Source organism: Bubalus kerabau, chromosome 13, assembly GCF_029407905.1.
Source record: "Bubalus kerabau isolate K-KA32 ecotype Philippines breed swamp buffalo chromosome 13, PCC_UOA_SB_1v2, whole genome shotgun sequence".
NCBI classification, from domain to species: domain Eukaryota; kingdom Metazoa; phylum Chordata; class Mammalia; order Artiodactyla; family Bovidae; genus Bubalus; species Bubalus kerabau.
Window position 1 is genome coordinate 65,330,940 of NC_073636.1, and position 25,028 is coordinate 65,355,967.

General features: G+C 48.9%; 2 protein-coding genes across 2 annotated transcripts; one reads left to right on the plus strand and one right to left on the minus strand.

Moving 5' to 3' along the window:
• Nucleotides 1-221: 221 nt before the first annotated feature.
• On the minus strand, nucleotides 222-2,421 carry C13H20orf173 (chromosome 13 C20orf173 homolog). The gene is made up of 5 exons (XM_055543338.1): nucleotides 2,113-2,421; nucleotides 1,703-1,881; nucleotides 1,451-1,550; nucleotides 1,051-1,148; nucleotides 222-453 (listed from the first exon to the last, which is right to left on the minus strand). The coding sequence occupies exons 1-5, from the start codon at nucleotides 2,419-2,421 to the stop codon at nucleotides 222-224; spliced, it is 918 nt and encodes a 305-aa protein (XP_055399313.1).
• A 9,069-nt stretch (nucleotides 2,422-11,490) lies between these two features.
• On the plus strand, nucleotides 11,491-24,735 carry ERGIC3 (ERGIC and golgi 3). The gene is made up of 13 exons (XM_055544867.1): nucleotides 11,491-11,648; nucleotides 11,792-11,862; nucleotides 11,976-12,063; nucleotides 12,274-12,393; nucleotides 16,714-16,807; nucleotides 17,689-17,854; nucleotides 18,002-18,059; nucleotides 22,318-22,349; nucleotides 23,110-23,206; nucleotides 23,283-23,347; nucleotides 24,037-24,173; nucleotides 24,249-24,304; nucleotides 24,501-24,735. Exons 1-13 carry the CDS (start codon nucleotides 11,561-11,563, stop codon nucleotides 24,578-24,580), a joined length of 1,152 nt encoding a protein of 383 aa, XP_055400842.1. The 5' UTR covers nucleotides 11,491-11,560; the 3' UTR covers nucleotides 24,581-24,735.
• Nucleotides 24,736-25,028: the final 293 nt, after the last annotated feature.

The window sequence follows — 25,028 nt, forward strand, 5'->3', positions numbered from 1 at the left end:
GGATACTCAGTCTGGGTCTGCACTTGGCATGGAGCTGGCTCTAAATTTACACCACCTGCATGATCCAGGGGACCAGGCATAGAAATCAATGCAAATATTGTCCCTGAGCTATGAAAGTCAAGTCGGGCCCTTCCTCCCCAACACTGTCCTCGAAGGGAGGAGAATTAGGCCAGGATTTTATTCAGCACCAGACTGATCACTATACAATTTCCTCTTGCCCTTTATCCCTGAATGTCCCCAGAGTCCCGCCGCAACTCCAAGACTCCCTTGCATTCAGGCCCAAAGGACAAGGACTTGTGTGGACTTGTGTGAACAGCAAGCTTGTCCACTCTAGCTGACCTCCATTTCTGCTTCTTGCTGAACATGGACAGAATCTCTGTTGGTCTGATTAGCATCCTCCCAGTAAGGGGACCACCTCCTTTGCTTTTCTGATCCAGATCCAAAGCGGGAATCCTAGTGGATGAGAGAGGGATGTATGCGTCAGCAGGCTGAATCCTGTCTTCATCCCACTGCCCTTCATTCAACATCAAGGGTGACTAGCTGCCTCCTGAAGCTAGGAGAATGGAGTTCACCTTCCCCAGGGGAGACAGAGTCTGAGCACACAGTGTGACCCCAGACCCCAGACCACGGAAAAGAGCATCATATGATTCTCATCGTACTGGAAGAAGAGAAGGTTCTTTGGGGAGACAAGAGGAGGGCATCCCAGGCAGAGGGAGCAGCGTGTGAAAAGGCATGAGGCAGCTGGCATGTGTGCGGAACTGAGAAACCCGTGGTGTGAACCTGGGAGAGATGAGGGGAGGCGAGAGGTCAGACCACACAGGGTCTTGGAAGCTAGGCAGAAACTTTTAGACTCTGTGCTGAAGGCATAGCTTGGAAAAGTTTTGTTTTGTTTTGTTTTTTTAATTTTTTGGCCATACCACAAAGCATGTAGGATCTTAGTTATCCGACTAGGGATCAAACCTGCATCCCCTGCATTGAAAGTGTGGAGCCTTAAGCACTGGACCACCAGCAGGGAAAAGTTTTAAGTGAGGAAAGAACAAGAATCTTTACTGAGTCACAGGTATGCAAGGCCCAGAACAGAGCCATGAGCCCCCAAGATGGAAAGTGCCCCGGTTGTACTGGAGGAAGGTGGGGCTGATCACCAGGACCTGGAGAGGAACAGGAGGTGGCCAACCTGGGTCCCAGTCCACAGTGACCCACAGCCACATCTTCCCACCTGTCAAACCCTTACCTGGCCTTTTCTATCTTCCATTCTGCTAGGGAACTGGACCACCTTCAGAAATCTAAGGAAGAATTAGGAAGTGGAGGGGTTTCAGCAGCCCCTGAGACCTGGGAAGGTCTGGCAGGTGTGCCCAGTAAGTCAGTAGAGAGTCTCCTTGGAGGCCCCTCTGTCATCCACTGCAGTGCCCTCTCCTTACCTGCCATACTATGAATGTCTGGGTTCCCAGACCACCATCTCCTCACTCAGAGCATCTGAAGTCCATGCGAGATCAAAGAGCTGCAGGAGCAGCAACAGCACCTGCCTCCAAGAACGCTGGCCCCTGGCATTCCTGTGGGAGATGGAGCATCTCGTGGTTTGGTTCCCCAGCATCTCAATGCCCTGAACAGGGACCTGGTTCATCCTGAGAAAGAGAGTAGAAACTGAAAGAACTCTAGGGGCAGGTCTGGCCATCCAGTCCCCTGCCCTCACCTCGAGGCTCACCTGGAGACCATGCTGAGTTGGTTGACGTTGTTGCTTATACTGGCAGCCCGCAGGATCTTCGAATTCCCCATCAGGGCACAAGTCCCACAGAAGAAGTCAAAATAGCTCATTGAGAGTTGGGGAATCACTTCAAGCAGCTTCTTCCACCCTCTGCCCAGCTCGCTTGCTGCATTCAGGTCCTGAAAACAGCAGGAGAGAAGAGATGGGGAACCAAGACCCAGGTATTTGCTCCTGGAGGACGGGAAGCAGATCTGAGTGGGTGAGACCTCCATCGGGAGATCGGGAGTTGAAGCTGTGAAGATGGGAGGCACTCTAAGTCAGGGCCAAGGGCAGGGGTTTGGGACAGAAAGTGGGAGGTGACCTGGGCCCAGGGGAGGATGGGATGGGACACCCCAGTGTTGACCACTGACCGACCACCAGAGCACAGCACTAGGGCGCGTGGACTCTGCTCCTCCCATCAGGGACCCCCTCATCTTCTCATAGCCTGCATCAAACCGGTGCTCTCCAGCTGTGTGGTGGCAGACAGAGTGGTTGAGACTCCCGGACGGGCAGCCACATTGCCTGAATTTGAACCAAGGGCAGCTGCAATGCCGTGGTGCCACGTCCATCCATTTTTCCTGGGATGCCGAGTCAGTCTTCAGATCCAGGCAGGGAGTCACCAGCCACAAGAGGAGCATCCAGAAGACGCACAGGACAAAAATCTGCCACCAGCGCCTCATGTGTGGCCCAGGCGATGGCTCCAGTGGCAGGCGGCCAACTGGTTCCTCTACCTGGGACTGGGAGGGGTGAGGACCTGAGGTCATAGACAGCCCCCCAACTCTCTGTCCTGTGGGCCTCTGTGGCTCCCCAGACCTCCACACCACACCTCCTCCTGCCAAGCCCTCATCTCCCACTTCTCTGTCCATTTGCTTATCCCCAAAGGGCCCTCCAACTGGGCCTGGGATGGAAGGTGTAGGGACAGAGAGGTAACATATGGTGTGTCCCTGATCCTTCCCACAGGAGGTTGAGCTCTCAGTGGGGTCCTCCCTGCCAAGGGGTACATTACAGATTTCATCACAAAGTACACATTGTGACCTCCCTCCTTTAGGCACAAAGCCACCACCCTATCCTGTCTGTCACACTCAAGCTGCCTGCCTTGAGTGCAAGATCCACATAGACAGGGACTGACCTTTACATTTATATATATATATATATATATATATATTTTTTTTTTTTTTCTTGGCTGCCTCGGGTCTTAGTTGTGTCACACAGAATCTTTTATTATGGTGTGTGGGCTTCTCTCTAGTTGTGGCACGTGGGCTCCAGAGCACACAGGTTCAGTGGTTGTGGCAAGCAGGCTTATTGCCCTCATGGCACGTGAGATCTTAGTTTCCCAGCCAGGGATCAAATCCACGTCCCCTCTACTGGAAGGTGGATCCTTAACCACTGGACCGTCAGGGAAGTCCCGTGATTACCTTTTTCATCTCTGAATCTCTAAGACTTAATCATTTAATAAATATTTATGGGATACAGGAACAGAGTGGACAGGGAAACTTAAGTACTATTTATGTGTGACGGCCCCTCTGCAATTGCTCAACTTCGTCTCAGACTTCACTTCTGTTCTTTAGACCCCCAAACCCGGCAGTCTGTCGCACCCTGACTTAGCTGTCTCAGAGACCCATCACCCCGGACAAGCCTGAGACCGAACTCATGTTGCTCCTTTTAAACCAAACCCTTCCCAAGACTTCTGTATCTCAGCAGGTGCTCCTCCACTCACCTCTTCCTGCAGCCAGAAACCCGTATGCTATCCTTGACTCCTCTCTCTCCCATGATTTCCAAATCCATTTTTAATCCTTTTGCTTCTGTCTCCAAACAACCTTCCTCATCTCCAGTGTCACTCCCTTAATTCAACCCTCATCTGTGGAAGATGTTAAAAAACAAAATGAAAAACTGAGTTGTTTTTAAGGTTTTTAATAAATGGGGTGGGGTCAGAAATCATTTTTTCAAAAAATCAAAATGTTTTCTTCCATGGGATGAGAACAGGAAAACAGCTGTCATAACTAGTGAAAATCTGCAGTGGGTATTTTATAGCTTTAAAAAATCCACCAGGGGATTTTGCTGGCAGTCCAGTGGTTAAGGCACCAAGATTCCACTGCAGGGACTATGGGCTTGATCCTTGGTTGGAGAACTAGATCCCATATAAATACAGCAACCAAAAAAAAAAAAAATCACCAAAAATTTTAGTGAGGTCTGTAGACTAACTGATGCTTTAGAACTGCAGTGTTGGAGAAGACTCTTGAGAGTCCCTTGGACTTCAAGAAGATTAAACCAGTCAATCCTAAAGGTAATCAGTCCTGAATATTCATTGGAAGGACTGATGCTGAAGCTGAAATTCCAATACTTGGGCCACCTGATGCAAATAACTGACTCATTAGAAAAGACCTTGATGCTGGGGAAAATTGAAGGCAGGAGGAGAAGGGGACGACAGAGGATGAGATGGTTGGATGGCATCACCAACTCGATGGATATGAGTTTGAGCAAGCTCTGGGATTTGGTGATGGACAGGGAAGCCTGGGAGGTGCAGCCCATGGGGTCGCAAAGAGTTGGACACGACCGAGTGACTGAACTGACTGCAGACTAATTTATTGTGTCAATGTCAATTCCCTGGTTTGTGTAATGTAAGACGATACATCAAGAGAAACGGGGTGATGGGTACATGGGATCTCTTTTTACTATTTTTATAATTTTTTATATGCCTATACCTATTTTAAAATAAAAAGGTTTTAAAAAATCATCTAGAAATAGATGCAGAGTAAGCTTTATTGGTGTTTCACTTACATGAACTAACATAATATTTTTGTTGTGAAACACTCAAAAACTTACCACTTAAACCATTTTAAAGTGTATAATAAATCAATGACATTTAGGACATTCACACCATAATGCAGCCATCACCAATACCTAATTCCAGAACACACTCATCATCCCAAGTGGAAACCCAATACCCATTAAGCAGTTGTTCCCCATTCCCTTCTTATCCAGCCCTAGCAAAATATAACCTTTTAAAAACATCCTGAAACATTAGCTTTGGTTTTGCGTTTTAGCAATTTTATCAAGGCACAATTCACGTGCCATAAAATTCACACATTTTAAGTGTATGATTCAATAAATGTAGACAGCTGTATAAGCATTACCACAACCCAGTTTTAGGACATTTCTATCAGAAATCCCCATTTGCATCTGCAGTCAATGCCACTCCTCGTTCCAGGCAACCACTAACCCACTTTATCTAAAGATTTGCCGTGTTTATAAATGGGATAATACAATATGCAGTTTCTCATATCTGATTTCTTTTCCTCAGCATAATATTTTTAAAATTTATAATGTGTCATGCACCAGGAGTTAACTCCTGCTGTTGAGTCGTATTCCACTGTGTGGATAGATCGCGTTGTGTTTATCCACTCACCAGCTGATGGACATTTGAATTGTTTCCACTTTTTGGCTATTATGAATAATGCTCCTATGAACATTTGTTTACAAGTTTTTGCAGGAACATGCATTTTCATTTCTCTTGGGTAGACAGCTAGGAATTGTTGGTTTACATGTGCATTTATATTTAAGTTAAGAAAAATCTTTCAAAGTATTTTCCAAAGTGGCAGCACCATTTTATACTTATCACCAGTAATGTATAAAGGTTGCAATTTTTCCACATTCTCGATGGCATTTGGTTTTGTCTGTCTTTTTGATTATAGCTATTCTAGTGAAGACTCTACACATGGACATCACCAGATGGTCAACACCGAAATCAGATTGATTATATTCTTTGCAGCCAAAGATGGAGAAGCTCTATACAGTCAGCAAAAACAAGACTGGGAGCTGACTGTGGCTCAGATCATGAACTCCTTATTCACAAATTCAGACTTAAACTGAAGAAAGTAGGGAAAACCACTAGACCATTCAGGTATGACCTAAATCAAATACCTTATGATTATTCAGTGGAAATGAGAAATAGATTTAAGGGACTAGATCTGATAGAGTGCCTGATGAACTATGGACAGAGGTTTGTGACACTGTACAGGAGACAGGGATGAAGACCATCCCCAAGAAAAAGAAATGCAAAAAAGCAAAATGACTGTCTGAGGAGGCCTTACAAATAGCTGTGAAAAGAAGTGAAAAGCAAAGGAGAAAAGGAAAGATAATAAGCATCTGAATGCAGAGTTCCAAAGAATAGCAAGGAGAGATAAGAAAGGCTTCCTCAGTGATCAATGCAAAGAAATAGAGGAAAACAACAGAATGGGAAAGACTAGAGATCTCTTCAAGAACATTCGAGATACCAAGGGAACATTTCATGCAAAGATGGGCTCGATAAAGGACAGAAATAGTATGGACCTAACAGAAGCAGAAGATATTAAGAAGAGGTGGCAAGAATACACAGAAGAATTGTACAAAAAAGATCTTCACAACCAAGATAATCACGGTGGTGTGATCACTCACCTAGAGCCAGATATCCTGGAATGTGAAGTCAAGTGGGCCTTAGAAAGCATCACTACGAACAAAGCTAGTGGAGGTGATGGAATTCCAGTTGAGCTATTTCAAATCCTGAAAGATGATGCTGTGAAAGTGCTGCACTCAATATGCCAGCAAATTTGGAAAACTCAGCAGTGGCCACAGGACTGGAAAAGGTCAGTTTTCATTCCAGTCCCAAGAAAGGCAATGGCAAAGAATGCTCAAACTACTGCACAATTGCACTCATTTCACACGCTAGTAAAATAATGCTCAAAATTCTCCAAGCCAGGCTTCAGCAATATGTGAACCGTGAACTTCCTGATGTTCAAGCTGGTTTTAGAAAAGGCAGAGGAACCAGAGATCAAATTGCCAACATTTGCTGGATCATCAAAAAAGCAAGAGAGTTCCAGAAAGACATCTATTTCTGCTTTATTGACTATGCCAAAGCCTTTGACTGTGTGGATCACAATAAACAGTGGAAAATTCTGAAAGAGATGGGAATACCAGACCACCTGACCTGCCTCTTGAGAAACCTATATGCAGGTCAGGAAGCAACCTGACCTGCCTTCGGAGAAGGCAATGGCAACCCACTCCAGTACTCTTGCCTGGAAAATCCCATGGGCGGAGGAGCCTGGTAGGCTGCAGTCCATGGGGTCGCAAAGAGTCGGACACGACTGAGGAACTTCACTTTCACTTTTCACTTTCATGCGTTGGAGGAGGGAATGGCAACCCACTCCAGTGTTCTTGCCTGGAGAATCCCAGGGACGGTGGAGCCTGGTGGGCTGCCATCTATGGGGTTGCACAGAGTCTGACACAACTGAAGGGACTTAGCAGTAGCAGTTACTAGCGTGTGAGATGAGTGTAATTGTGCGGTAGTTTGAGCATTTTTGGCATTGCCTTTCTTAGGACTGGAATGAAAACTGACCTTTTCCAGTCCCGTGGCCACTGCTGAGTTTTCCAAATTTGCTGGCATATTGAGTTTGAGTGAACTCCGGGAGTTGGTGATGGACAGGGAGTCCTGGTGTGCTGCAATTCATCGGGCCGCAAAGAGTCAGACACGACTGAGGGACTGAATTAAACTGAAGTGAAGGTGATTGTTCTGATAATTTTGCAGTTTCATTGCTTTAAAAAAAAATATTTATCTATTTATTTATTTGGCTGTACCTGGTCTTAGTTGCAGCACATGGGATCTTTGAACTTTGTTGCACTTCGTTGAACTTCCTCTGACCAGGGATTGAACCCAGGCCCCGTGAATTGGGAGCCCAGAGTCTTAGCCATTGGACCATCAGTAAAGTCCCAAATATACTTATTTCTTTTAAAAATAATTTAATTAATATTTATTTAGTTTTTGCTGTGCTGGGTCTTTGCTGCTGCTCAGGCTTTTCTCTAATTGTGGTGAGAGGGGGCTATTCTCTAGCTGCGGTGCACAGGCTTCTCATTGCTGTGTCTTCCGTTGTGGAGCATGAGGTCCAGAGTGCGTGGGCTTCAGTAGTTGTGGCCCCTGGGCTCTAGAGCACAGGCTCAGTAGTTGTGGTGTATGGGCTTAGTGACTCTGCAGCATGTGGGATCTTCCCAGCCCATATCTTCTGCATCGGTAGGCAGATTCTTCACCACTGGACCACCAGGGAAACCCTCAAATATACTTATTTCTTCGATGATTTAAGGAAAAGTTAATTTATCCGAGTCTCATGTAAGGTGAAAGAAGGCTGTGACTGGACAGAATGAACCAAGGAAAGGGCCTGAAACCTTCCCTTCTCTGGTCAGGCTTAGGCTGCATCTACATGTGATCAGTGACCCCTCTTCCTGCAACCCAGTGTGCAGAGTGAGGAACTCTTGTACAGGATCCAACTGCTCCCATGGCCAAAGGACCTCATGTTGATGGGGGAGGACTGGAAGCATTAAGGGGAAGCCTGACATTGTAAAGAGCAAAGTTTCCAACTGGTCAGTGTCTTGGTCTCCTGTGACTTCTGCGTCATGCTCACCTAGAAGAACTCTATGAAGAGAAAGGACTACCTACTTCCAGAATTCTTAAAACAGAAAATCTCTCCACTTTGCTGTCCCTATTACAGTTCCCTAATTTTTCCTTCACAGTGCAAGGCACATTCTCCTTTATTTAGGTAGTTAATTACTTTTTTTTCCAAAAAATTTTATTATGGTAAAATAAACATAACATAAAATTTACCATGGTAACCATTTTCAGAGCACAGTTCAGTGGTTTATATAACATCCATACATTTTGTTGTTGTTTACCTCTTCCTACTCCCCACTGAAAGCTCCTCAAGAGTAAGTATGACTCACATCTTTGTTACTCACCATGGTATTGCATAACAGGGGAGACAAGAAAAGGGAGTGAAGAAGTGTGTTTTAGCATAACGGGGGAGACAAGAAAAGGGAGTGAAGAAGTGTGTTTTAGCGGGGAACCCCACTGAGGAAGGAGGGCTTGGAAGTCAAACATGAATGGGCATAGAATGGACACATGACAGAGAGGAGAGGATAATTTCTGTCAACACTGTTCGCGGGCGTCCAACTGAGAATAGACTTCTCTTGCACTTGGTGGTGGTAGCTAATGTGTGGGAAAGACCCACGCTCTGGAGTCAGAAAAATCAGGCCTTGAAGCCCAGCTTTGCCCTGTTAACTCCCCCTGCAACCTCTGGCAAAGTCAGTCCAACTCTTGGCTTCTTTATCTACAAAATGGGGTTTGAAATAGCATCGACTTGCCAGGGCTGTTCTGATGTAGAATATGCTCAGTCGCTCAATCATGTCTCTTTGCGACCCCATGGACTGTAGCTCATCAGGCTCCTCTGTCCATGGGATTCTCCAGTCAAGAATACTGGAGTGGGTTGCCATTCCCTTCTCCAGGCTGATGTAGAATGGATAACAGTAATTGGCATGTTGTCAGTTTTCAATTAATATGCATTAGCCCTTTCCTTCTCCCATTCCTAGCAGGCTGTAGCCGGCAGACAGAAAGGGGGACTCAGCTTCTCCTGAGTTGGACTGCCACAATGTACCCAGCTTGTGTCCCTTCTCTTTCTCCTGGAAGCCTTCCCCGACCCAATGTAATTTTCTTCTATGGACTCTCCACAGTTCCCTGAACCCCTCTTTACAAAGTTCTGGTCTGTGTGTGTGTGTGTGTGTGTGTGTTAGTCGCTCAGTTGTGTCTGACTTTTTGCAAGTCTATAAGTTGTAGCCCACCAGGCTCCTCGGTCCATGGAATTTTTCAGGTAAGAATATTGGAGCAGGTTGCCATATCCTACTCCAGGGAATCTTCCCAACCCAGGGATTGAACCTGCATCTCCTGCAGTGGCTGCTGCTGTTGCTGCTGAGTCTGCTTCAGTCGTGTCCAACTCTGTGCGACCCCTTGGATGGCAGCCCACCAGGCTCCCCAGTCCCTGGGATTCTCCAGGCAAGAACACTGGAGTGGGTTGCCATTTCCTTCTCCAATGCATGAAAGTGAAAAGTGAAAGTGAAGTCGCTCAGTCGTGTCCAACTCCTAGCAACCCCATGGACTGCAGCCCACCAGGCTCCTCCATCCATGGGATTTTGGCAGATGGGTTCTTTACCACTAGAGCCACGTGGAAAGCCCAGAAGCTCTGATCTAATGCTACTGAAATGATTTGAGCTAGGCACCTCCACTAGCCATGCTGAGGAAAAGCACTGAGAGGCTGTTTGGGTAGAATTAACCCCAAAGCCTCTTGCTCCCAGAGTACTTTGAGGTCCAGAAGAAATGGGTTGGAATCAGGCTCTGCCATTAATTCCTACCATCTAGGCCAAGTTGGCTTTCCCAGGTGGCTCAGATAGTAAAGAATCTGCCTGCAATGCAGGAGACCTGAATTCAATCCCTGGGTTTGGAAGATCCCCTGGAGAAGGGAATGGCAACCCACTACTAGTATTCTTGCCTAGAGAATCCCTTATGGCAGAAAGTGAAGAGGAACTAAAAAGCCTCTTGATGAAAGTGAAAGAGGAGAGTGAAAAAGTTGGCTTAAAGCTCAGCATTCAGAAAATGAAGATCATGGCATCTGATCCCATTACTTCATGGCAAATAGATGGGGAAACTGTGGAAACAGTGTCAGACTTTATTTTTGGGGGCTCCAAAATCACTACAGATGGTGACTGCAGCCATGAAATTAAAAGACGCTTACTCCTTGGAAGGAAAGTTATGACCAACCTAGATAGCATATTGAAAAGCAGAGACATTACTTTGCCAACAAAGATCCACCTAGTCAAGGCTATAGTTTTTCCAGTGGTCATGTATGGATGTGAGAGTTGGACTGTGAAGAAAACTGAGCGTCGAAGAATTGATGCTTTTGAACTGTGGTGTTGGAGAAGACTCTTGAGAGTCCCTTGGACTGCAAAGAGATCCAACCAGTCCATCCTAAAGGAGATCAGTCCTGGGTGTTCTTTGGAAGGAATGATGCTAAAGCTGAAACTCCAGTACTCTGGCCACCTCATGCGAAGAGTTGACTCACTGGAAAAGACTGATGCTGGGAGGGATTAGGGGCAGGAGGAGAAGGGGATGACAGAGGATGAGATGGCTGGATGGCATCACAGACTCGATGGACATGAGATTGAGTGAACTCTGGGAGTTGGTGATGGGCAGGGAAGCCTGGAGTGCTGCAATTCATGGGGTCGCAAAGAGTCGGACACGACTGAGCGACTGAACTGAACTGAACTGAGAGAATCCCAAGAACAGAGGAGCCTGGCGGGCTATAGTCTATGGGAAAGCAAAGAGTCAGACACTACTGAGCAACACACACACACACACAGACACACACACACACACACATACACACACGGCAATTTAATTAGCTTTTCCACGGCCACAGTTTATCCTTGAGAAAAATGGATATAAAAGTCACACCGATTTTACAGAGGTGATTCTCAAGCTGTAACTGCAGGAAATCGCCTGGGAGCCATTCCTAGAGTTTCTGATCAGCAGGTTTGTGTCAGGGCACAATACTGTGCATTCCTAACCAATTTCAGATGATAATGAGGCTGCCCATTGAGGACACTGTGAAAACCACTGTTCTAGGAGGTTCCAAGAGTCTGATGTGAAACTCGAAGTGCAGCTCCGGGCACAAGGCAAGCGAATGCTACTATTACTGTGTCTATCCGTGGAGTCCTCTTCCAGGCACTCTGATCCACAGAAAACCTAACCCCTTATTTCTTCACCCCACGGGAGCCCGTTCCAGCCGCCAAAGGCAGAAGCAGCACAGGTGGGCGGGGCGGCCTGAGTGAGAACGCAGCAAGGCGTGGGGCCAAGCGTGGGCATTGCTGCGCCTGCGTGCGGAAAGAGGGGGCGTGGCCCAAGCTCCGGGCCGGAAGCGGGAGGCTGCCGGGGCGGGCCCTCTGGCTTCCCCTTTCCGGCTGGTCCCCATGGAGGCGCTGGGGAAGCTGAAGCAGTTCGATGCCTATCCCAAGACTCTGGAGGACTTCCGGGTCAAGACCTGCGGGGGCGCCACGGGTAGGGCGTGGCGGGGTCGGGGTCGGGGTCGCGGGGAGTGGGGTGTCCTGGAGGTTGGCCGGGGCGCCTGGAACCTGTCCGGCCTGCCGGGGGCAGAGGGAGAGGGACAGAGGCCATTCTGACCCTCGCTCCCTGCCCTGCAGTGACCATTGTCAGTGGCCTTCTTATGCTACTATTGTTCCTGTCAGAGCTGCAGTATTACCTCACCACAGAGGTAAGGGGCGGGGCCTGGTAGGTGGGCGGGGCTTGGCATTATCGTGGTAGGAGCTTATGGAATGGGGCAAGAGAGGGTTGAGGGGAAATCTTACTAAGGTAGTCCTGCCCCAGGTGCATCCTGAACTCTACGTGGACAAGTCACGGGGGGATAAACTGAAGATCAACATCAATGTGCTCTTTCCGCACATGCCTTGTGCTTGTGAGTACCTCACCATGGGTGGGAATGGCAAGCCCGAGGGTTCTCAGATGGCTTCCAGGTTCACAGCTCCAGCCTTAGGTTCTGGACTGGACTCCAGGAGAGCCTCCTTCCCCTAGTCCACTGCCGCCCCAAAACAAGCTCAGCGTCCCCTTACTCTCCAAAACCCTTGCCCTTAGGACACAGCCCTTTACCCTGACCTCCTGCTTCCAGATCTGAGCATCGATGCCATGGATGTGGCTGGGGAGCAGCAGCTGGATGTGGAGCACAACCTGTTCAAAAAACGGCTTGATAAGGATGGCTTTCCCGTGAGCTCAGAGGCAGAGCGTCATGGTAACTTGGGGGGAAGAGGCCAGATCTCAAATCCCAGAGCTGGACATGCCCAAGCCCTACCTTCTGGCAAGTGGGCTGTGACTGACTCAGTGACACATGAAGCATCTAGGATCCAGAGGAATCAAGTGGCTTTCCAAGGGTCCCCAGCTATTAAGAGTCAGGGTGGGCTGAAATGCTGGCTTTTTAGCCTCTGTGTATTGAGGAGAGTACTCTACGTGGCTGTCATTCTGAGGTCCCGAATCCCTGCCTATTGTGATTTAGTAACAGAAGTCGGAGGATGAGTCCTATGTGCCTTGGCAGAACTCCTATAGGTGGACCCAGGCTTCTCTGGCTGTCTACTTCCCCGTCCCACAGACTGACTTCAGCCCATAATGCTCTGCCCTCTTGGAATGCAGGATGGCTTAAGTTTAAGTCTTTGTCCTTGAATTAGATTGCCTGAGTTCAGATGTAGCTTTGTCTTTTGCAGTCCGTGCCCTTGGCTCTTAAAATGGTGATAAACAGTTGTACCTACCACGTGGAATTGCAGGATCAAATGAAGTAATACATGTATAATGCCTAGTTCAGAGTGTTGTTCACTTTTAGCTTCCTTTCTTTTCTCTGTGTCCTCCCAGTGCCTCCATTAACTCAGTTTCCCTCCATAACAAAACCTTCCTGAAAGCTCTGATTTTTTACACCTTAGAGATTGCTTTGTTGGTCAGCTTTATCATTTGTTCATTCAAATGTTGAACACCAGTAAAACAAATAGAATTTGCTATAGAATTGGATATGGAGTCAAGGTCGATTCCAAGGCTTTGGTCTGAGCGAGTGAATGATTTAATGACCAGAGAAGGAAGAGGATTTTTGTGTATGGGTGGGAGAGGTGGGGGAATATATATATCTCCACTACTGTGTAACAAGTAACCCCAAAAGTTAGTGATTTAATTTAACAAACATTTGTTTTTGTCAGTTTCTGTGGGTCAGGAATTTGGGAGCGGCTTGGTTGGGTTGTTCTGACCATTGCAGTTGGCAACATGGAGGTCACTGGAAACTGAATAGAATAGTTTTGATACTGTTGGGGATGAAAATCTAATTACAGAGCAGAAAAGGAAATGGAGACATCAAGTATAGATAACCCTTCTGGGAGTTTAGCTGTAAGAGAGAGCAGAGAAGTGGGGTGGGGACTGGAAGAGAGTGCATGTGGGTTGGTTGGTTTGGTGGTGAGATTTAGCCAGGTCCTGTTGCTTCTGTCTTTTTAGTGGAGATTGAAAGCAAGGTCATTAGCTGAGAGTGGAGAAAGGGGAAGGGATTTTGGAAGCCTAAGGAGAGAGGAAAAGATATAAATTAGTCATCTCAGAGAATGGAAGAGTGAAAGGCATTAGTGAAAGGAAGTAGGATTGCCAAGCAGTCTTAAGGGAGGCACAGGAAGAAGTAGGCACAGAGAGTTGAACTCAGCTGGAAGGTGGGTTTTGCTATTCTTATACAATGAGGGGAGAGAGGAACAAGTGACTTGTGCTTGTGTGCAAGAGAATAATTACAGCAGTGGACTAGAGATTTTTTTTCCAGCTTTGTGGCTGTATACTTGGAATGTAGCATCATGTAAGTTCAAGGTATACAGCATGATGATTTAACATACATGTATATTGTAAGATGATTACCATAGTAGAGTAACAGCCATTACCTCACAGTTATCTTTTTTGTATATGAGGTGAGAACATTTAAGATCTACTCTTAGCAACTTTCAAGTTTACAACATCGTTAACTATAGTCCCCATGCTGTTAGATCCCCAGAACTTATTCATCTTATAAGTGGAAGTCTGTGCCCTTTGACCAACATTTCCCCATTTTCCCTACCCCTGAACCCCTGGCAGCCAACAATCTACTGTCTTTCTATGAATTTGTTATTTTTAGATTACATGTAAATGAGACCATAACAGTATTTGTCTTTCTCTCTCTGACTTATTTCACTTAATATAATATCCTCAGGTTCATCCATGTTGTTGAACATGGTAGGATATTCTTCTTTTTAATGGCTGAATAATATTCCAATATATACACATACAGAGCTTCCCAGGTGGCCCAACGGTAAAGAATCCACCTGCCAATACAAGAGACACAAGAGACACAGGTTCGATCCTTTGGTCAGAAAGATCCCCTGGAGGAGGAAATGGCAACCACTCCATTGTCCTTGCCTGGAAAATTCAGTGAACAGAGGAGCTTGGTGGGCTACAGTCCATGGAGTCACAAAGAGTTGGACATGACTGAATGACTAAGCACGCACCCCCACATATACATATACATAATGTATATTGGTTTGGGCAAAAAATTTGTTCAGGTTTCTCCATAAGATGTTATTCCTATATATATATTGGAACATTACATATATATACCATATGAAACATGTGTGTGTGTGTATATATATATGCATACACACACATACAGAGGCGCACAAGTCACAGTTTCTTTATCCATTCATTTGTTGATTGACTCATGTTGTTTTTACATCTTGATTATTGTGGATAGTGCTGCAGTAAACATGGGACTACAGGTATCTCTTCAAGATAGTGATTTCTTTCTTTCTTTTTTTTTTTTGTATATATACCTAGAAATGGGGATTGCTGGGACATCTGGCAATTATATTTTTAATTTTTTGAAGGACTTCCATACTGTTTTCCATAATGGCTATACCAATTTACACTCCCACTAACAGTGCACAGGGGTTCCCTTTTCTCTGCCACGTCGACAATATTATTTTATTTTTTGTTTTTGTTTTTTCCAATAATAGCCATTCTGACAGATGTGAGGTGATACCTAGTGGTTTTGATTTGCATTTCCCCGATGATGAGTAATATTGAGCACCTTTTCGTGTCCCTGTTGACCATCTGTATGTCTTCTTTTGAAAAATATTTATTCAACTCCTCTGCCTATTTTTAATTGGACAAATTGGGGTTTTTGCTATTGAGTTATATCAGTTCCTCAAATGTTTTTGATATCCCTTACCAGAGATATCTTTTGTAAATATTTCCTTTGTTCCATAGGTTGCCCTTTCATTTTGTTAATAGTTTCTTTGCTGTGCAGAAGCTGTTTCTTTTGATGTAGTAGCACTTATTTCTTTTTGCTTTTGTTGCTTGTGCTTTTCGTGTTGTATCCAAAAAATCATTGCCAAGACCAGTATCAAGGAGTTCTTTCCCTATGTTTTCTTCCTAGGAGTTTTGCAGTATCAAGTTTTACATTTAAGTCTGTAATCCATTTTGAGTTAATTTTTGCAAGTTGTGTAAAATAGGGGTGTGATTTCCTTCTTTTGCATGTGAATATCTGTTTTTTTCAGCACCATTTAATAAAGAGATAGTGCATTACCCATTTGAACCATAGAATTTAAATAAAGAGGGAAGTGAGGGTATGAAGGGGTGATAATGGTATCAAAGAATCGGTGGGTTCTGGGTACCAGAGAGAGTGAGCTGGGAAAAAGAGGATAAGATTTAAGATTGGGATATATGAAATTGAATTTTGGAAGGTTTGTGACCACTGGTAATAACTGAGTATGGAAATGGCTGGTTGAGGATGGTTGACAAAAATAAAAAGATTACTGGAGGACTAGAAGTCAGGGTTCTGAATATTGAAACCGCCAGTTACAGTGAGGTAGTTAAAGGCAGGGAGCCAGGTGCAGAGAGAGCAGTCTGAGAGAAGCACCAGGGCGAGGGGGTTAAGGGCTTACACTTGGGATCCAGAGCTGAAATCTGCCACTTACAGTGTTGCATTGGGCGAAATCACTTTTCATCTCTGAGCCTCAGCACCTTCTCAGTACTGTGGGGATAGTAACCTCCACCTTCACAGAGTCGTGTGGGGTTGAAAAGAGACTATGTGTAAAGTACAGCAACCTGTATTCAGCTAATCTTTAGTATTCACTTTTATTGTTTTATTGCTATTACCTTTATTAAAAGAAATACAACATGTGTGGAAATGCTTAGTGCCTGACACATAGTATGCATTATGTAAATATTAGGTATTACAATGTTTATTATTCCTAAGCCACAGGCCAGAGGGCCCATGCAAGGGTTGTGCTGTGCTTAGTCACTTAGCCATGTCTGACTCTTTGTCATCCCACGGACTATAGCCCTCTAGGCTCCTCTGTCCATGTGGATTCTCCAGGCAATAATACTGGAGTGGGTTGCCATGCCCTCCTCCAGGGGATCTTCCTAACCCAGGCATCAAACCCAGGTCTCCCTCATTGCAGGCAGATTTTTTACTGTCTAAGCCACCAGGGAAGTCCATGCAAGGGTTAGGGGTAGCGATTTCACTGCGCCTGCCCCTGGCTCATGGCCCTGCCTCTTGCCCTCCCCTTAGAGCTCGGGAAAGTCGAGGTGAAGGTGTTTGACCCTGATTCCCTGGACCCTGATCGCTGTGAGAGCTGCTATGGTGCTGAGATGGAAGACATCAAGTGAGCCAGGGTCAGGGGGTCAGGCTGGGCGGTGGGGAGCAGGGCTCCCATCAGGTGCTTTTTGTCAGTCATCCCCAGCCTCTGTTGGATGCCGTGTGTGTGTGTGTGTGTGTGTGTGTGTGTGTGTGTGAGGCGTGGTCTTGGCCAAGAATTTAGATGGCATGGGCTATGTGCCCTGGTCACTGATCCCAGGTCAGGTGTCAGGCTCAGTGGCCAGGCCCTTCCTGGGGGCTGCAGAGCTGGGGATGAGGTCAAAGTGGTCCTTGTTCTGGCTAAGTGGTAGTCTCTGGAGTCCAGCTGCCTGGGTTCCACCTATGTGTCCTTGGGCCAAACTACATAACCCTTGTGAAGGGGGTGAAAAGGACGCCTTTCTCAGAAGACTTACCTAGGGAATAAATGTATTTTCTATGTACGGCACTGAGATTGGAAGGCTCGGCCCGGGTTCTTAAGCCTTCCTCATATGGCAGCTGCTGTTTTGTTTCTCAGGCCCTGACCCCTGAGAGACCCCTGGTTCAGCAGGTCTAGGGTAGAGCCTGGGAGTATGCATTTACAATCTTTTTTCTAATTTAGGTAAAACATACATGACATGAAATTTACCATTTTGACTGTTTTCATATGTGCCATCTGGTAGTGTTAACTACGTGCATAGCCCTGTGTGGCCATCACCATGATCCGGTCTAAAACTTCATCACCCCAAACAGAATGGGAGTATGTATGTTTCAACAGCCCTGCTGCCGCCGAGGAAACATACCTGGAGGGCGCTGGCTGATCAAAGATGAGGCTGGGGGAGGCTTTGTTAGTGGGCGGCACTGCCTTGTTTCCCAAGATGCCAGCACTTTGCGGGTGCTCCTCTGACGCTCCCCTGCACCTCCCCTCTTCAGGTGCTGTAACTCCTGTGAGGACGTGCGGGAAGCATATCGCCGTCGAGGCTGGGCCTTCAAGAACCCGGACACCATTGAGCAGTGCCGGCGGGAGGGCTTCAGCCAGAAAATGCAGGAGCAGAAGAACGAAGGCTGCCAGGTGTACGGCTTCCTGGAGGTCAACAAGGTACAGGAGGACCCGAGACGGGACAGGCCAGCTGGACTATGGGTTGGCCCCAGTCCACTGTGACTCGAGGGCACACTTGCCCTCAGGGGACAAAGGACAAAGGGAAAGGAGGAAACGGCTGGAGGATGAGCGGGCATCTCCCCCCAGGTGGCCGGAAATTTCCACTTTGCCCCCGGGAAGAGCTTCCAGCAGTCCCACGTGCACGGTAAGCGACCCAGATCAGCCGGGACACCTGGCAAGTTGGAGGGCCCCTTCCCCTGCCTGATGCACTTCTGTCTTTGGCCCAGAGCAGACCCTCGTCTCAGGGCAGTGGTTTGGTCAACAGTTAAGGGCACACGCCAAGGAGCCAGACTGTCTGGCTTCAGATTTCAGTCTTAGACCTTCCAGGTTATCTGCAACTTTGAGAAAGTTCCTTTACATTTTTAGCTTCAGTTTCCTCCTTTCTAAAGTGGTGATGATAGTGCTTATCTCCTATGCTGTTCGGGCAGGTTTAAGATGACAGCAGGGAACCTGGCGTGTGGTAGGTACTTGTTCAAGTGGCAGCCCCCAGCGTCAAGTAACCCATGTGTGAGACTTTGACGGAAGCAGAGCCGGTTTGGAACCCAGGTTCTGCCGCTCTCAGGCTGTGTTGAATTGGGACATATTGAGCCCTACTCGGTTTCTTCTTCTGTAAAATGGGCCTGAAATAGTACTTGCCTTACAGTGTTGTTCACAAGGATGAATAAATGGAGATTTATTCTCATTCCTTTTTTCATTCATTCAGTCACTAGATACTTAGCAATCACCTATTGTGATTGTCTTGTCATGTGCTAGTCTAGGTGCTAAGGATACAGCAGCGATCCAAACAAAATCCCTGCCCTCAGAACATTCTAGTAAAGAAAGAGACAGTCAACAAGTACATATAAAGATATGGTATATCAAGAATGTATTTAAGCAACTCAAACCCAATAAAGCCAGGATAAGAATGATTGATGTGAGAGGCTTGGGTGAGATGGTATGTGTGTGTGCTGTTCCATGGAGGGTGTCAGGGAAGACTAATGGGTAACATCTGAGTGAAGATCTGAAGTGAGTACAGGGCCTGGCCATGTGGATGACTGTGGGGAAGTGTTTCAAATAGAATGAGTGAGTGAAGTCACTCAGTCGTGTTTGGCTCTTTGTGACCCTATGGACTGTAGCCCATCAGGCTCCTCCATCCGTGGAATTTTCTAGGCAAGAGTACTGGAGTGGGTTGCCATTTCCTTCTCAAATAGAATAGCGAATGCAGGAATGCGCTTGGTGAACTCAGGGTGCAGGGAGGAAGTTAGGGTGACTGGAGCACAGTGAGCTGAGCTGCATGGTTAGGAAATAAGGTGAGGGAGGTAACAGGGCCCTGTCGTGTAGGGCCTGGGAGGGCATTGCAGGGACTTGGGCTTTTACTTTGCGTGAGATGGGAGGGTGTTGTAGGGCTCTGAGGAAGTTTCATGTGATCTGACTTAACTTTGACTTAACTCTCATAGGCAGCATTCTGCTTCATTGAGGAGACTGATGGGGTGTGGATGAGGGGGCAGAGTGGGCAAGAGAGGCCAGTTAGGAGGCTGTCGCAGCGATCAGTCAAGGCACCCTATGTTGGGGGCTGGGCTGGAGTGGGGGTGGAGGTGGTGAGAAGTGACCGTGGGTATTTCAAAGGTAGAGCTGAGAGGGGTTGCCAACAGATGAGAAGGTGAGGAAAAGAGGAGTAAAGATGACTCTGTAGGATGAAGTTACTATTTAGTGAGAAGGGGAGGCTCAGAGGAACAGGTTTAGACGGTTGGAGTGAGAACATGAAGCCGCCTTTGATATGTTCAGACCAATGGGATATCACCCCAGATGTCAAGTAAGCAATTGGCCACTCCAAGTCTGGAGTTCAGGAGAGAGGTCTGGCCTAGGGATACACATGTTGGAGTCATCTGTGTGTTTAAAACCATGAGACTGGATGAGTCACCTTTCAGATGGAGGTGAGGGTAGATGTAGAGGAGGAGAGTTCAGGGGTCTAAGCGCTGGGCCCCCGAAATTAGAGGACAGAAGGAAGCAGCAGTGGAGACACTGGGGAGGTGAGAGTGTGACCCGGAGGGTGATATCCTGAAAGCTAAGGGGCGGATGTGTTTCCAGAGCTCTGTCAGGTGCTTCTGGACATCAGGTAGAACAACCATGGCGTGTCTAATGTGGCAGTGGTCATTGTGACCCTAACAGAGTAGTTTGGGCAAGGAAGCACCCACTGAGTGGTTCAGGAGGGCGTGGGAGAGGAGCTGCAGGCGGTGAACAGAGGCAGCCCTTGTGGGGCTTGCTCTCAAGGGGAAGGGGAGAGGGGCCCGTCGCTGGAGAGAATGGAAGTCAAGCGGGAGTTTTGTAAGATGTGTGGTGTAGCCATGTGTCAACATGCTGTCGGAAATTGCCTGGTGGAGAGAACAGAAGTGATGCCCTGTAGCTGAGAGGGACATTTGCTGGAGTGAAGTCCTTGAGAAGGAAAAGGAAGACAATGTAATACCTTAGAGGTGTAGAAAGTCCCAATTTGGCAACAGGAGGGAAGGTGGACCTGCATAGGTACAGGTCGGTTGGCAGCAGAGTGACATGGAAATCATCAGGAGTTGTGACAGGGCCATCGTCTAAGAGAGTGTGACAGCGAGTGGCCAAAACTCGCGCGCGCCGGTGTGAGAGGACTGACCGGTGGTTCTGTGTGGGTTTCCAGGCGATTCAAACAAATGGGGGTGGAAGGCGGTGCAGTGCCATGAGCTGCAGACCTGAGATTTTTAGGGAAAATCCAGGGAAATGAAGTGATCTAGAAATGGCATCGAGGAGCAAGGAGGACCTCTGTTAAGGCCAGGAAGGAGGACAGGTATGGGAGAGAAGTAGTCACTGCTTGGGGGCTGCAAGGGCGAGCCGGGCTGTGGCCAAAGCGTGAGCAGGAGGGAGGTGTGGAGGTTAGGGCGTGTGGAAGGACCTAGAAGGGATGGGAGTCAGGATTGTACTCGGGGACATACAGAGCCACATGGTGGTAAGAGTCCAGGGAAGAGATGACCCGGCAGTCCTGAGCTGCCTGGTAACAAAGGACAGAAGTAACAGGCTTGGTGAAGATGGCCCTGCTGGTCTTCAAAGTGGTCTGCGGGGATGCGCCTGAACGTCGGGGCAGGCAGGTGCATCTGGAGGGGCCAGGGAAGGTGGTCTCACTGGGATTGTAGGAAGACGATCAATGTGGCTCTGTGGGCACAGGGCCTGCGGGCACTCAGTGAGAGGTGACCCATCTCTGCCTCTCCGTCTGGCTGTTGTCAGAGCAGGGAGCCCAGGGCAAAGGGTCCGCCATACCCTCGAGGGATATTCGAAGCACAGAGCTACAGCTGCCCAAGACCAGAGGCTGAACTGAAGGCCTGGAAGCTAGTTTCTGACATCGTGTTGATTTGGGGGAGGAGAGGGGAAGATTGTAAAGTTTATCTTAGATCCTATCTGGTCTTCAGAGAGCACCAAGGCTCAGAGAGAACAAGTGACCTGCCCAAGGTCACACAGCTAGGGAAGTGACCCTCTGGGCTCTAGGTCTTTTGTTCTTCCTAGGCGACCACAGTTCTGCCCAAGCCCCCTTGCACTTTTCTCTGGCCAGGGAAGGGGACCGGGAGGAGGCCTGTTAGCTGAGTCCAGACCCCGCTACTGAGGCAGGAACATCTGGTCCTCCCTTCTACCACGGGTCCAGCTCTGTAGTTCTCACTGTGAAGCTTTGAATCTTTTTTCTCTTCCTCCTTTCTCTCTCCTTCTATCCCCCATGCTGCAGTACACGCTGTGGAGAGTAAGTGGCCCTACCCCCAGGGAAGCCAAGCCCCCATTTCTGGGGCAGCCTGTCCTCCCAAGAAGAGGGGTGGGTGTGGGTGGGTTTGGGTGGGGGGCCTTCTCTGGCCTGACGGCTGGGTGACTATAACAAGCGGTTAAGTGTATCCATTAGCTGGGGTTCCTTGTAGCAGGAGGGATCAGGGTTCGAGGGCAGGAGGAATTTGTTCTGGAACAGGGGGTGTAGGGTGCCTGCTGGGCTCCCTTTGGTGGCTTGAGGGTGGGAGCAGAGGAGGCCTGGAAAGAATTTAGACCACATTCTTAAGTCCCACCTCACTTTGGGGTTCAGTGACTGGCCCATCGTCTCTATCCTGAGAGACCTGAGTCAATGGGCTTTATCTCCTGAGATGCAGGGCCCCGGGCCTTGGTGGGAGCAGAGGTCTGGAGTGGTGCCCATGAAGGGCTCCCTGCACATGCGAGGGAAGAAGTGGGCCCTGTAGAGGGCATGAACTCTCACCTCTCATGCAGGCCCACAGCGGGTCCTCTGGCTGCCCTCAAGCAGGGCCGGGTTGGTGAGTGATTGAGGGGTGGAAGACGAGCCAGGCAGGTCATGGTCCAGCAGGAGGAGTGGGGAGGCCCAAGCAAGGGTCTGGAGAGCCTGCTCCCCTGCTGACACCTTCTCCCTTCTCTCCTAGTCCACGACCTGCAGAGCTTCGGCCTCGACAACGTACGTACCAGGTGGAAACCATGGAGGGTGGATGTAGGTGGAGGCCTAGTCGCTGCCTTCATTCTCTGTAAAGACATCCTGGGATGGGGGAGCAGATACAGAACAATAAACCACGTTCTGACAGGGTGCAGTGTGAGGATCACTGGTATGACTTTTGAACTGAGACCTGCATAGGCTGGAGATGGGGGATGTGCTTGGACAAGAGCATCCGGGCAGAGGGAGCCTGGAGTGAGGTCAGGAAGGTGGGGGCACTTCTGAGGAAAAACAGGGCTGTGTGGTTGGTTGAGGATGAGCCTGGAGGGCTGACAGGCCATGTGCCATTCAGGGGAGTCTGTCTCTTTCCTGAGCAGTGGGAGGCTGTTGGCCTACTTCAAGCAGGGTCATAATGGAATCAGATTTGCATAGTTTTTAAAAGATCCCTCTAGTGGCTGTTTGACTGGACAGGAGCAGAACAGGGGAGGGAGCTGGGAGATCTGGGGCCCCTTCAGCCTAGGCCACCAAGAGTGTGTGCTGTGATTGCCTCACGTGTGGGTGCAGCCACAACCTCAAACTCTGCAGCCCCATGAGCCCCCAGACCCTGAGGAAGGAGTTCCTAGGTGGGGGTTGGGAGTGTCTGTCTCAGGCAGGTTCTCTAAGGGAAGACCCATCTCCGCACACCCACTCCCCAGACCCAGGTGCCCCTGTGTGAAAAGCCTTTGAGAGGGTGGGGCCTGTCGGAGCCTCAGGCGCTCGGAGGCCCAGGCTTTGGTGTTGCTTGCAGATCAACATGACCCACTACATCCGGCACCTGTCATTTGGGGAGGACTACCCGGGCATTGTGAACCCCCTGGACCACACCAACGTCACGGCACCCCAAGGTACCAGCCCGGGAGGTAGCCCCCAGCGGCCCAAGCCCTGTTCGCGCCCATGCCCAGTGCCCTCTTCTCCCCACAGCCTCCATGATGTTTCAGTATTTTGTGAAGGTGGTGCCCACAGTGTACATGAAGGTAGACGGAGAGGTGAGTCCGAGGGGGCCCAGACTTCAGGGCACCCTCTGGTGCCAAGCCCGTGAATTCCTTCAACCTGAGAAGTGACGTCCTGCTCTTACCCCATATGATAGGTGACAGGCTGAGGCTCGGAGGGGGCTGGGTGATTTGCCCCATAGCTAGAGCTCAGGCCCCAGGCTGTCAGATTTCAGAGCACTTTTTCTACTTGCCATCCACTCTTCCCACGTACACTTTCCGCCTCTCTGTCCCCCACGGTCTGCCCTGGGCCAGGGGCTAGCCAGGCTGACCCTTCCATGCCCCTCCCTCCTGTCTCTCCTGTGGCCTGTGGAGCAGCATCTCTGCAGACGGGTAAAATGCGTGAGGACTGAGTGGAGAGGATGCCAGGCCTAGCATTGCCCGGGGTTCATGGTGCAGCCTTGAAGAGTTGCTATTCTCCCCAGCTAAGAGGGTCCACCATGCAGAGCTGGGATTGGTAACCTGTAAAGAGCTGGTGACTGGAGGGAAAGCAGGGATGGTCAGGCTGCACGAGGGCGTTGAGGGGTCCCCGGGCCTTGCGGTGTTTGATTCCAGCACGGGGCCTCGCTTTCTCTTCCACACAGTCAAGGCACTGCCAAACCAGGGGCCGGAGCAGGGGGTAGGACTGCGGGGTTGGGAGCCAGGTCACAGACCTGGCCCTGGTCCAGTCTCCCCTCTTGTGCCAGGTGCTGAGGACAAATCAGTTCTCTGTGACCAGACATGAGAAGGTCGCCAACGGGCTGATGGGCGATCAGGGGCTTCCCGGCGTCTTCGTGCTGTACGAGCTCTCGCCCATGATGGTGAAGTTGACAGAGAAGCACAGGTGAGGGCCGGGGAAGGGAGGGGCCTGGGCCTGCAGGGAGCAGGGTGCATGCTGACCCCCCTGCCCTTCTGCCAGGTCCTTCACACACTTCCTGACCGGCGTGTGCGCCATCATCGGGGGCATGTTCACAGGTCAGAAGCTGTGGGGTGTCTGTCTGGGGTTGAGGGCATAGTGGGGAGTGGAAAGCTTGACACCCCCTCCGCCCAATCGGGTTTTGGTTGAGGGAGGAGGGGCACTTGAAGGGCCACTGGCCAGTCAGGTGACAAGGCCCGGAGGTCAAACCAAGGGCCCACCTGGGCCAGTGCCAGCCTTGGTCTCTCTCCCCAGTGGCTGGACTCATCGACTCTCTCATCTACCACTCAGCTCGAGCCATCCAGAAGAAAATTGATCTAGGGAAGACAACATAGTTGTCTGTCTCCCCACCCCTTCCCTCTTTTTCCTGTTTCTCTTTGACTTTGGGGTCATATTCCCAGCCTCTTCTTACCCTACTCCCCCACCCCACCCCCATTCAAAGAGGCAGTTGCAGCTCCGGGTTGTTGGTAAATCTATTGATTGTGATATACTTGCTGGTCTCAGTGTGGTTCTTGGGTCTCGCTGGAGTGTGGGAACAACCCCTCATTGCAGCCACTTACTGAAGGCAGTCAGGACTAGCAGATCAGAGCAGGTGGCTCTGGGAGCCCCATGTGGACATCCCCAGCTTATTAGGACTTTATTCAAACCAGACTGATGTCCACCCCACAGCCCTGTCGTCAGTCCTCCCACTGTGGTCTTCGGGCTTTTTGGGTTCAGCCCCAGAGCTAAGATGGAACTTTCCAGGATGAGCTTCAAGTCACCACAGCTCCCAAGCTTGTGCGT